The 13,306-nt window shown below is 43.8% G+C and overlaps 1 protein-coding gene across 2 annotated transcripts in view; it reads left to right on the top strand.

Annotated features, from left to right (window-relative positions):
• The window catches only part of LOC141147296 (protein mono-ADP-ribosyltransferase PARP14-like), a 421,364-nt gene that overhangs the window by 74,183 nt on the left and 333,875 nt on the right, over positions 1–13,306 (top strand). For both annotated transcript variants that reach the window (XR_012245043.1, XM_073634505.1), the window contains 2 exons: positions 1,229–3,486; positions 12,466–12,702. Coding sequence is in view for 1 of the 2 variants with exons in the window: in XM_073634505.1 (XP_073490606.1) it covers positions 1,229–3,486; positions 12,466–12,702 (2,495 nt within the window). In the remaining variant the exon portion in view is untranslated. The remainder of the gene's footprint in view (positions 1–1,228; positions 3,487–12,465; positions 12,703–13,306) is intronic.

The raw sequence follows: 13,306 nt of genomic DNA on the forward strand, positions 1-13,306 counted from the left end.
GATGGTCAACACAGAGGCAGTAGAGGCACCCATCTTGGGTGCTGTGGTGGTGGAAAGTGGAAGGCTCTCTGTTGTCCAACCATTTATGGAACAGTGTTATTCAGTAGAAGTAAAACTCTGTATGGCCCTTGGATGTTCATGGGTTAGTCCTTGATTTAGACAATGGTCCAATATCAGAGCTTTTGCTGCCCCATTAAAAAGTGTCTCTATATATCCAGCCTACTAACAATTTAGATCAGGGATCTCCAAAATTTCCAAACAAATGGCCAGTTTTCAGTCCTTCAGGCATTAGGGGGGGGGGGCAGACTGTGACCAGTGGAAGTAGAAACTGCCCCAGTGTCACTGGGAGTAAACAATGTCTTAATACTGGGTGGTTAGTGGGAATAAAAATATTACATACTGCATGTAGTCAGTAGGAGGAGGAATAGTGCCCCATCATTGGTATTAGTGGGAGTAATTGTGCCCCATCATTAGAATCAGAGGGAGGAAAAGCGCCCCATCGTTTGTGTCAGTGGAAGGAATAGTACCCCATTATTGGTGTCAGCGGGAGGAATAGTACCCCACTGTTGATGTCAGTGGGAGGAATAGTACCCCATTATTGGTGTCAGTTGGAGGGATAGTACCCCATTATTGGTGTCAGTTGGAGGGATAGTACCCCATCATTGGTGTCAGTGGGAGGGATAGTACCCCATCATTGGTGTCAGTGGGAGGGATAGTACCCCATCATTGGTGTCAGTGGGAGGGATAGTACCCCATCATTGGTGTCAGTGGGAGGGATAGTACCCCATCATTGGTGTCAGTGGGAGGGATAGTACCCCATCATTGGTGTCAGTGGGAGGGATAGTACCCCATCGTTGGTGTCAGTGGGAGGGATAGTACCCCCACTATTGGTGTCAGTGGAAATAATAGTACTCCCACTGTTGGTGTCAGTGGAAGGAATAGTGCTTTATATCAGTGGAGGGAACAATGCCCCCAAGGGTTGGATTAAAAGCAAGCAAAGAGTCGCATCTGGCCTGCAGTCGGCAGTTTGGAGAATATTGGTTTAGACCAACTCTGTCTTGTTACATTGTACAACAGATCATACAGCATTCTACCAAACCTGAGACTCCGTTTTAGTAAATGTTTTGCTCCAGTTCTAAATGATATGAAGGCCATGACCAAAACTGAACAAAGAGCTGTCCATGAGCCACTATGTGTTCCTAATACAATTTTCATCTATTTGTTGCAGTTGTAAAGACATTCCTGACAAAGCGGCATACGTTTCACAACTCAGTCCTCTCTGTTTACCCGTATTACCCGTCTATTGGCCAATGGCTGTACGGAAAGAAAAATAACAATATCATGACACCTGGACCTGTAGAATGTCCTATATGTGCACAAATACTGGAGTTTATCTTTAACAATGAAGAAATAAAACAAAGCATAGAGAAGCAAATGGCAGATCACTATTGTGAAGTGAAATGGCCAAAACCAGGAGACCCCAAACCACTCATTACACTATCCTTTCCCAGCAACCTTTCTGCTCATCTACGCACCTTGTCAAAGATAGCATCAACCTGGAGCAATAAAGTCCAGGCAGAGTTCTCACCTCTAATGTCGAAGTATAAAGTCATAGAGTATGACCTGAAGCCACCGGTGTGGGAAGATATCAGGAAGAAGGTCTCCATTTCACCATATGATGGAGTCCTCATAAAACCAGACTTAACTGCAGAGAAGGCTTTCATTGTGGGTATTTCAGAAGATGTTGAGAAGATTGAGCCAATATTTAAAAAACTGGTGGAAGAAACCACTAGACAACTGTGCACAGTGGAGGATAATTTGCCTCTTGAACCTGCAGCTTGGAAAATAATGTTGGCACATGATCTGGAGAAAAGCATCAAGGAAGACAGCCCACATGTGAAGATTAGTTATGATGGAGCTACTACGTCAGTCAAACTCTATGGGCCAAAAGATGAAGTGCTCACTGCCAAATGTGAAATTATCAATACTAGGCAGGACCTGAAGTCCAAATCCATTAATCTTGATCCAAGCATCATCCAGTTTCTGATGGCAGTGGACAATGAACAAATGTCTTGTAACCTTTTTCACAACATTAAAGCAATGTTTCAGGTGCAAGATAATGCAGTCATGTTAGTTGGTTACACTGATAAAGATCTGAAAAATGCTGAAGAAATTTTAGAGGAAGAAATGGTCTGTAAGCGGGTTGCTCTTGAGGATAAAAATGTCCCTCAGAGTCCGGAGTGGGGAAATTTAAAGTCTTTTCTAAATGAGATGTGTAATGCTGACGGGATGAAAGTTTCCATAGAGGAGCTCCCTGGGAAGAAAGGAAATGAAGTGGTGATTACTGGTCTATCTTCATCTGTAGAAGAAGCCTACCGGCAGATCCAAGACTTTGTGGGGAAGAACACTTTGGTGCAGAAGGACATCAAGGTAAAGTCAGTGGCAACCTTGCAGTTTATGGAGGGAGAACGGAAGAAAGAATGGAATGGAATTTCAAAGAACGTGGAGGTTGTAAAGAAACAGAATTTAATCTCCTTGTCCGGTCTAAAGACATATGTAGAAGAAGCGGAAGCCTGTGTAGCAAGAATGGATTCTACACTTCATTCTGACACATTGAACATCGATAAACCTGGAGCCAAAAAATTCTGCATTGACTATGAAGACATGTTCATTAGTACAGCAAAGAATAAATATGGTTGCGTGATATATTTTCAGAAGGATGGTGATACCAAAATTTCAGGTCATCAGCCTAGCCAAGCTGAACCTCTTTGCCAAGTCAACTTCCAAAATGAAGTCACATTGGCTCTATATAAAGGTGACCTGTGCCAACACAGAGCTGATGCTATCATTATTGCATCAAATAAAGATTTAAAGCCCAGTGGGGGACCAGCACTGGCTTTGCTGAAAGCAGCAGGGCCCCAACTTCAGAAAGAATGTGAACGCATTGTTCAGAAAGAAGGGGAGCTGGAGCCGGGGGAGAATGAGGTAACAGATGTGGAGAACTTGCCCTGCAAGAAGGTGATCCATGCAGTTGGCCCTAAATACAGTGAAAAGGATAAATCTAAATCTGAGCGGCTTCTGCGGAAAGCGATCACCCGCAGCTTGGAGGCAGCCGCAGAGAATGTTCTCAACTCTGCCGCAATCTCTGTGGCCAGTTTTATAGTCTCTGGAATTCCTGCAGACATATGTGTGGAGAATATTCTGAAAGCCATCAAACAATACACAGAAAATGAAGAAGGGGTCAAGAGCATCAGAAATATCCACCTTGTAGACAACGATGACCACACAGTAAAGACTTTAACCAAGTTCCTGAAGGAAGAGTACGGTGAGGAGAATGTGCAGGTCCCCCCAAAGAAATCTAAGAAAAAACCTCACTGGAAAAAGACTTCAAATAAAGAGGAAACCATAAAGGGTGATCGTTCCATGGTGGTGACTAAAGAAGGAGTGCACGTCGATGTCGTACACGGGAATATTGAGGATACAACGGTAAGTATTATCTACTATTGTGGGGTCATTCTACCAGCAGATCCATTATTTTTTCCACTTTCTGTAAAAAGATGACAGCACTCTTTGTTCTGCAGTGAAATCGCACAGCGGCGTTGCTGCCCTGTGGATGGGGTTGGCTTGGATGTAGATGGACTTTTAAGTAGGTGAGGAACAAATAAAGCCCTAAAGCAAGCTAAGACTTTTTTTTTAAGCAGTTACAACATGTTTTTCTTTTACTGAGTATAAATAAAGGCATATCAAATAAACAGGAAATTATGCATATAGCTACCAGAATGTAAGACGAGGGGATATACACACACCATGCGTAAAATGACTTGGAGATTAAAGTGTCACTAAACCCACACGCATAAAAATAATTGGTGTATTCCATGCTGTTCATACTCACTCAGTCACTATAAGCTTCCTTCTCTGTATTCTGCAAAAAAACCTGATTGATCCTGCTGCTCTCTATCTCCTCCTCCTGTCCATGTCCCCAGTGCAGTTGGGGATTTTGCAGGGCAGTGTTGGCAGCTCTGCAAATTCTCCGTTTTCAGTGAGTTTCTATGCTGAGAATTTCCTCCCTATGACATCTGAGCAGCCCATGTAACTATAGAATCACACATGTGGGTGTATACACAGTGGTAAATGACCACCCACTCCCTCCCTCCCTCCTCCCTCTTAGCTGGTTAGTGTCCACTAACCAGCTAAACGCAATGGGGGCGGGATAACACATCAAGATTGAGGAAGGCTAGTGACCGGATGTCGGTGTTGGCTGAGTGTGGAGCGTGGACGAGCAGTGTGTTGTGAGCTCCCCCTCAGCGTGCTGTCACGGCTGAAGTACCCGGCGGTGCTGGACTGCTCTGCGCCCTATGTGGCAATCCCCGGTGAGCTGAGCGGTGGAGGGCGAGTGTGGAGGAGGGGTCCGGCGGAGGAGGAATCGGCACCCATAGCCTGAAAGGCAGCGCGCACTGTGGCAGCGTCGCTGGTGTTGCTGCCACCACTGCGCATCTGCAACCGGAGCCTCGGGAATTGAAAGTGCTCAGAAGCAGTGGAGGGTGAAAGACTGGCAGCTTCAGTGCGGAGGTCCCTGCCAGGTGGCACCTAAAGAACCCCCCCGGAGGCTGGGTGGAAGCCAGCGGATGGACAGCTGAAAACCGGTCTGGAGAAGGCAGGTGAGCAGGACTTTGAAAGAGGGCACAGGTTTTGACAGCCCGCTGTTCGCTGTTGCTGTTACTAAGAGACGGTGTGCGGGTAACTGTGGCACAATTTTCAAAGTCCCAGGATCAAGTAATAGCATACAGCATAATTATTGCCTGTTTAAAACGCCACACTGCCAACTACAGCGCTTCTGTTTCTAATGTCTCTAGCCATTGGTGACCATTCTGGGGCCTGCTGTTTGCTGTGCTGTAAGGACTTTGGTACAAGTTTCAAAGTCTCGGGATCAAGAAATAGTGTACAGCACAAATAGTGCCTGTTAAACGCCATATTGTTATTTATTTTGTCTCTGCTGTTAGTGACATTTTGCCATTTGTGACCACTCTGGGTCCTGCTGCTTGCTGTGCACCCCTCTATTTTTCTTTGTGTGATTTAGACATTTAAAGTCAGCAATGTCAAGGAAAAGAGGGGAGGAACCAGGTAACATGGAGAACCTAGGGACGCAGTCACTGCTATCCGCAAAGGAAAAGGGAAATCAGGCGGCAGCATGGATGGGAGGCGGGGTGAATGGGGGTTTGTAAAACCAAGACAGAGTGAAAATAGAACACATTTAGTAGTTGGGGGGGGAAGGTAAGGGGATAGGGGAAGGGGATCCAGGATTGAAACCAAGTGTGGTAAATAAAAAAGGAAGATGGAAGATAAGGGGGGAACACATGGAATAAATTTCAAAGAATTTCCTTCGCGCTGGTAGATGTGAAAAAAAATTAATTAACTAGGTGATGTAAATGCTAAATATGAATATTGCAGCAAAATTAATGGTGCTCACACAACCGCTTGCTGAATAGATAATTAAGTGAATTTCGCGCAATATTCCAGTAGTGCCAGTGTCTAGATGCCAAAGAAAAAAGAAGCAGATAGAAATGCTAGCAAAGGTTGTACCATCATAAATAACCGTGAGTGGATCCTGGTAAGTGAAAGTCCTTGTATAAAGTGTTATAGCATTAAATAAATAGATAAAGTGCAACCGTATAATAAATAACCGTGAATGGATCCTGATGAATAAAAATCTTGTGTGACGTGTTATGACCTTAAAATAAATTATTATAAAGTACAAACCGTGACTGAACCGTGAATAAATGCTGGTGAATAAAAGTCTTGGTAAAAAGTCCTTGTAACATTGAATAAATTAATATAAAATAAAATCCATCAAAAAGGTGAATGATTAGCAACAAATTAATATCAAAAGTGCACTAAACTCAGTGTGATCACAATCCATCTAACTGCGCCTTTAAAATAAAGACTCAAAATAGCAGCATTGCAAGATTCAAAAAGTGCAATTCATAAAATCAATGATAGATGGCGCTGTTGAGTGAATAGAAAGTCCTTCTAATCGGGTCTGTGTGTGTTCTATGGGATAGTTAAATGGTTCCTACGGTGGTGTCCTCTAGTGCAGTCTCTCTGGACTCTCACCTTCAATTAGTACAAATCGAGTTGTGGAAATAAGATCCGTGCGGTATGGAAGCGCTGCTTGTACACTTCTCCCTCTGTACTAGTTGACTCTTTGGATCTTCTCCTGTGTTCCCTCGGCTCCCTCCGCTCTGATACAGCTCAGACAAGATAAAGACAGGGGAGGGGGAGAGAGAAGGCAGGCTCCACTAGTGTGTTAACGTTTTAAAACCAGGGGGGATATTTATTTGATAATGCTCTTACATTAGATATAAAAAGGTCAGGCAAAATAAAGAACAGATGAGAAGTCTGGCGTTCTCAGCGCCCTCTCACTTGAATTGACAGCTGTGTGCCGCTCCAGCCAATCCCTACGCGTTACGACATGTCACGTGTCTTCATCTGGGGAAGTTTCCCCAGATGAAGACACGTGACGTGTCGTAACGCGTAGGGATTGGCTGGAGCGGCACACAGCTGTCAATTCAAGTGAGAGGGCGCTGAGAACGCCAGACTTCTCATCTGTTCTTTATTTTGCCTGACCTTTTTATATCTAATGTAAGAGCATTATCAAATAAATATCCCCCCTGGTTTTAAAACGTTAACACACTAGTGGAGCCTGCCTTCTCTCTCCCCCTCCCCTGTCTTTATCTTGTCTGAGCTGTATCAGAGCGGAGGGAGCCGAGGGAACACAGGAGAAGATCCAAAGAGTCAACTAGTACAGAGGGAGAAGTGTACAAGCAGCGCTTCCATACCGCACGGATCTTATTTCCACAACTCGATTTGTACTAATTGAAGGTGAGAGTCCAGAGAGACTGCACTAGAGGACACCACCGTAGGAACCATTTAACTATCCCATAGAACACACACAGACCCGATTAGAAGGACTTTCTATTCACTCAACAGCGCCATCTATCATTGATTTTATGAATTGCACTTTTTGAATCTTGCAATGCTGCTATTTTGAGTCTTTATTTTAAAGGCGCAGTTAGATGGATTGTGATCACACTGAGTTTAGTGCACTTTTGATATTAATTTGTTGCTAATCATTCACCTTTTTGATGGATTTTATTTTATATTAATTTATTCAATGTTACAAGGACTTTTTACCAAGACTTTTATTCACCAGCATTTATTCACGGTTCAGTCACGGTTTGTACTTTATAATAATTTATTTTAAGGTCATAACACGTCACACAAGATTTTTATTCATCAGGATCCATTCACGGTTATTTATTATACGGTTGCACTTTATCTATTTATTTAATGCTATAACACTTTATACAAGGACTTTCACTTACCAGGATCCACTCACGGTTATTTATGATGGTACAACCTTTGCTAGAATTTCTATCTGCTTCTTTTTTCTTTGGCATCTAGACACTGGCACTACTGGAATATTGCGCGAAATTCACTTAATTATCTATTCAACACATGGAATAGCCACCAGAATAATAGTAATAGTAAGAATAGTAGGTTAAGTCATATGGGCACTAAAGCACAGAGTGCAAGCATGGGGTGGGTTTTCTTCTTTTTTTTTTTTTTTTTTTTCCTCTTTTTTTCCTTTTTTTTTTCTCTCCCGCATATAATGCACTTCACGGCAATAGTAGTGGGTTTCTTTGTTATTTGCCTTAAGGGTATGGAGTCACAGAGGATGCAGAGGATTTTTGCACAATATATTGCACTAAGCCTAAAGTTGGGACTCTCCCTGTTTTTTTAGTTTTTTTTGTTTTTTTATATGCGTATTACGGGGCCTATAAGTACTGTTTCCCGCTCCTTGCCCTTTTGATGCAGTCTAAGGTTTTTAAGATAGGCTCTTGGAATATATGGGGGATGGGGAACCCAAACAAGAGATCGGCCATCTTCTCGCTGTTGGAAATGAGGGGGGTGGACCTGGTCTGCTTGCAGGAAACCCACTTTATAAAAGACACGGCAAAATACCTGCAAAATAGGAGGTTTCAGGCCCAATTTCACTCGGCTTACTCCTCGTATTCCAGAGGGGTGAGCATATTGGTGAAAAGAGGTGTGGTGTTTTCCTGTCGGCAGACCAGTATAGACGATATGGGCCGCTATATTTTTCTGCATTGTTTAATAGAAAATAGAATGTATGTCTTAGCTAACATCTATATCCCCCCACCTTTTAAACTCGAATTGTTGTACAAGCTAATGGAATTTATGGTAGACAAAATGGACACCCCGGTAATAGTCGTAGGTGACTTTAACGAGGTGACGAACATAGTACTGGATAGATTCCCACCAAGAGCTCAAACACACAAGCTAGTAGAGGGCCGTTTAGGCCAGTTTTTGATAGAGGCAGGATTGATAGATGTGTGGAGGCTTCGGAATCCTGGAATAAAACAATACTCCTGCTTCTCGGCCTCCCACTCCACCCTTTCCAGGATAGATCTGACCCTCGGGAATGCAGAAGCGCTGCCGCTAATAAAAGATGTAGCATACTTCCCGAGAGGGGTCTCGGATCATTCCCTGATGGTGGTCTCAGTGAATATAGGGGGTAGGGAGTTCCGGGGATCCTGGAAATTGAGTCCATATTGGTTGGAGTTAATAGGAGAACCGGAGAGGATAATAATAAAGCTAGAAGAATTTGTAAGATTTAATGCAGGTTCAACCACAGGGGGGGTATACAATGGGATACCCTGAAGGCATTCTTCAGGGGTATACTGATCCAGGGGGTGGCAGGTATCAAGAAGAAATCAAAAGAGTGGGAGGAAGGGATTAGGAGGGATTTGGAGATGGCAGAGAAACAATTCCTGGAGGATCCATCCCCAGAGAGGCAGAAACAGTGGGAGGACAAACAAGAGTCTTACAGAATAGCAGTACTAAGGAGGGGGGAGAATAAGCTACTATTTCAGAGACAACGAGTCTTTGTGGAAGGAGAAAGTGTGGGACGCATGTTAGCCTACCTAGCAAAAAACAATTCCTCCTCTTCGACAATTCCTGTAATTAGGACCCTAAATGGTGAGATCTCTTCTCATAGTTCAGAGATCACGGATACATTTGGGAAGTATTACGAAAACCTGTACAGGTCACAGGGGAGGGGAGGAGAGGAGGATATGGATAAATTCTTCAGTAATATGCCAATCCCCAGTGTCACAGAGGAGGATAAAGAGAGACTGGACGCGCCAATAACTTTAGCTGAATTAGGGCAAGCGGTGAATGGAATGGCAAATCATAAATCTCCGGGGCCAGACGGTCTCCCGGTTGAGATCTATAAGCAATACGGGAAAATCCTGTTACCAGAATTACTTAAAACTCTGAATTGGGCATTAAAGGCGGGGAGGTTGCCCGACTCTATGACCGAAACCACCATTATCCTGCTCCACAAAGAAGGGGGGGACCCGTTAGAGCCATCGGCATATAGGCCAATATCTCTGTTGTGTACGGACGCCAAGATTCTGGCAAGGGTACTGGCGTCTAGACTTAACAAAATCATTTGTAAACTAATACACCCGGACCAAACGGGATTCATCCCTCACAGGACTACTAGCATGAATATAAGGAGGGCATATATGAATCTCCAGACTCCGACAGAGAATAAGGGGTCAAGAGCCGTGGCGTCCCTGGACATAACTAAGGCCTTTGACAGCCTGGAGTGGAATTATCTCTGGCGGGTTCTGGAAGAATTCGGTCTAGGCCCCGTTTTTATAAAATGGGTAAAAATTCTGTATAATGGTCCGAGTGCGAAGATTAAGGTTAACAATGAATATTCACAAAAAATCTGTTTAGAAAGAGGGACGAGGCAGGGGTTCCCTCTATCCCCTCTCCTCTTTGCTCTTGCTATGGAGCCACTAGCAATTTACATCAGGTCTTGTCCTAGGGTGAGGGGGTTTATAAGAAGAACAGGAGAGGAGAAGATTGCCCTGTATGCCGATAATGTCCTGCTGTTTCTTGGAGACACCGAGGACTCCCTTAGGCAGGTAATGGACATAATGGAAAGGTTCGGTAATTTGTCAGGATTAGTGGTGAACTGGAAGAAATCGGCACTTCTGCCCATAGATATCCCTAATATTTCTGTGTTATCGGGAACTTCCCAGTTGAAAGTGGTTGCAACAATACGATACTTGGGTATAGACATGACAAAGGATCCCAAGCAGTATATAGAAGATAACCTAGCCCCATTACTGGTTAAATTTAAGCGCAAAATAGATATCTGGAACCGTCTACCCCTATCAGTGGCAGGGAGAGGTAACTTAATTAAGATGGTCTGGCTGCCCCAGTTACTGTACCTGCTACATAACACGCCGGTGTGGGTGAATAAAAAATGGTTTAAGAAAATTGATACTCTATTTAGGGAGTTGGTGTGGAAGAGGGGTAAGGCTAGGATCAGCCTCCAGAGTCTACAGCTGCCAATCAAGGAAGGGGGAATGGCACTCCCGCATCCAAGATGTTATTTTCTCGCGGCACAGCTGCAGCATATAAGCGGCGGAAGCGTAGATGGAGGGTTGTTGACCCTGGAGGCGCCACACAAGACAGTGGTGGAGGCATTGGAGGCTGACTCTTTTCCTGAGAGCGGCCCCACAATTAGGATGTTAACAAAGGTCTGGAAGGCAGTAAAGAACTTAATGGGCTATGGTGGGTTTACAGAATATGCCCCCCTGTGGCACAATAGGAACTTACAGGAGGTGGTGGCCATGGGGGGGTTTAAAGAATGGGAGAGATGGGGCATAAACAGACTATCCCAGCTATACAAAGGGAACGTATTAAAATCTTTTGGGGAACTTCAAACTGAATACGGAATCCCAAAGCAAACCTTCTTTAGATATTTGCAAATGAGATCTGCTTTGGCTGCCCAGTTTAGGATACATCCCTTAGTGTGGAGCGAGGCTGCACTGCTTCAGAAAGTGGTTAAACCTGGAAAAATAAAGGGATTTATTTCAGAAATATATGCACAGTTGTGCGGTAAAAGTATTGTAAGACCAGAACAACTTGGGTGTAGGGAGGGATGGGAGGTGGATGTTGGGAAATTATCAGATGGACAATGGAGGAAAATATTGGAGATCGGGCAGCTGGTCTCAGTATCCCCTGCGCAGAGAGCTTCTCACTTAATGCTGGTACATAGGGCATATTATACACCAAAAAAACTATTTAGATGCGGACTAAGATTAGATCCTAAATGCCCTAGATGTGGTGGGGAGGGAGACCTGATACATATGGTCTGGAGATGTCCCAAGTTAGTTCCGTACTGGACAGGGGTAGTAGAAGCCATTAGTAGCAGGTGGGGGATACCCTTGGAAACAGAGGCCAGACTATGCATTCTTGGAGATAGAATATGGGGACAGGAGGAGTTAACACTAAAAACAGCAGTTTTGAGGTGCCTGTATCAAGCCCAGAAGTTGATTATGCAAAGATGGCAAACTGTAGCCCCCCGACGGTGGAGGAATGGGTAAAAACAGTAAATGAGATAATTTGGAAGGAGAGAGCCCTATACATTAGAAGAGGAAATATAAAGAAATATGAAAAGATGTGGAACCCCTGGTTGATAAGTATCGGTTGTAAGGAATAAATGAAAGAATGTGGGACCCTGGATGGGATGGGAGGAGGGGGGAGGGGGGGTGGGGTTAGGCAAAAGGGGTAGAGAAAATAGACATGGATTGATTAAATGAACTTTGTTTATACGAATCGGAGGTTGTCTCCACATGCCTGTTGGAAGATATGTAAATTTTATGAAGTGTAAGGTATAAGAAATGTTAATAAAGAATATTTAAAGAAAAAGATTGATGGAGGCTTCACCTCCCTCTTATTGTAAGACACAGGCTGGAGGGGTGTGACAGCCTGTGACTGGCAAAAATCCGCCCACACCATGTAATTGTCAAACAATATTAAAGATTTGATTTCAAATATACTTTTGAATTACAATTTAAAACAGTTTATTGATATTAATTGTTTTTTTTTTCTTTTTTTTGAACATGTGACCAGCCGTAGAGGACTAGAAACTCCTCCTGCTTATGTTTCCCTGCTTATAAGCTGGGAGAGAGTTGGGTCATGTGACAGCTGGATATCCAATAGTAAAAAAGGGACTTAGATTTTTTTTAAATTAAAATATTTACAGTGCCATCATACATACACAGAAATAGAAGGGACAATGTACATTATACAGTGTGTGTGTTTAGTATCACTTTAGCTAGATCCAACACTTCCCCCGAGACAGCCTGGTCCAGGACACACCCCTATCCTGTCATTGGACAATAAAGGATTCCTAAATATACTTTCAAAGACAATTCATTATAAAATAAAGAAAGTCGCCCCGGAATCTCTGATGACAAAATCGGGATCTGCGACTTCATCTTTTTAGGTGACCATTAAAGAGGCAGAAGTGATCTGAGCGATCAGTACAATAATGATTATATTTTTATTTCCTTTCTGTAGACTAACGTGGTTGTGAACAGTGTGGGGAAGGAGCTCGATCTTAGTTCTGGAGCCGTCTCCAAGGCTCTGTTTGGGAAGGCCGGAAACAACCTCCAGAATCTCCTGAATACACAGAAAAGGGGGAAGGAGGTGAAGGAAGGCTCCGTATTTGTTACCGATGGCTGTAACTTGGCCTGTGACACAGTCATTCATGTTGTGGTTCCACAGTGGGATGGTGCCAATGGTTCCGCTGAGAAGGTAAGAATACGAACATGCCTGTGAAGGTTCTCCTTTATCTAGGTCATGGTGTATCTGGTAGCAGTTACTTGTTTTGTAATGTTGAAGACATATGGCAAGTTATCCAAGCCACAGTTTTTAAAACAGGGAGGTCCACACCTCTCACACCTTCTGTCCTCTTCTTGGACAATCAACATCTACACATTCTATGGTGGTTGGATGAAGGTGACTGCACTACATGGGTACATAGACATGTTGGGGTGTCTTCTCGACAAATGTGATACAAGGTGTTTTGACTGGTATACTGAAGGAACCTGCCTGGTCACCACTCTGACTGACCCTTGTAATGGATCACCACCACTCCAACACCACCATTGACTTCCCATAACCGGCTGTTACAAGGATTTCTCCAGGTATAGGCTGGGCATGAGTGTATATCAGTTCTTTCTCCTTTACATGGGATGTCGTAGGGCTTTACTGCTGTACCCGACTGCCTGCAGCCTTTAAGCAATTCCACCCACTTCATAGAGTAGAGATAAGGTGGTACAACCCAATAAAGTAAGGAGTTCCCCTTGAGCTGTCGGGGGCAGGATAGGTTGCAAACACAGTTATAGAAGAAGGTGAT

The sequence above is a fragment of the Aquarana catesbeiana genome, linkage group LG06 (genome assembly GCF_042186555.1).
Source record: "Aquarana catesbeiana isolate 2022-GZ linkage group LG06, ASM4218655v1, whole genome shotgun sequence".
Classification (NCBI taxonomy): domain Eukaryota; kingdom Metazoa; phylum Chordata; class Amphibia; order Anura; family Ranidae; genus Aquarana; species Aquarana catesbeiana.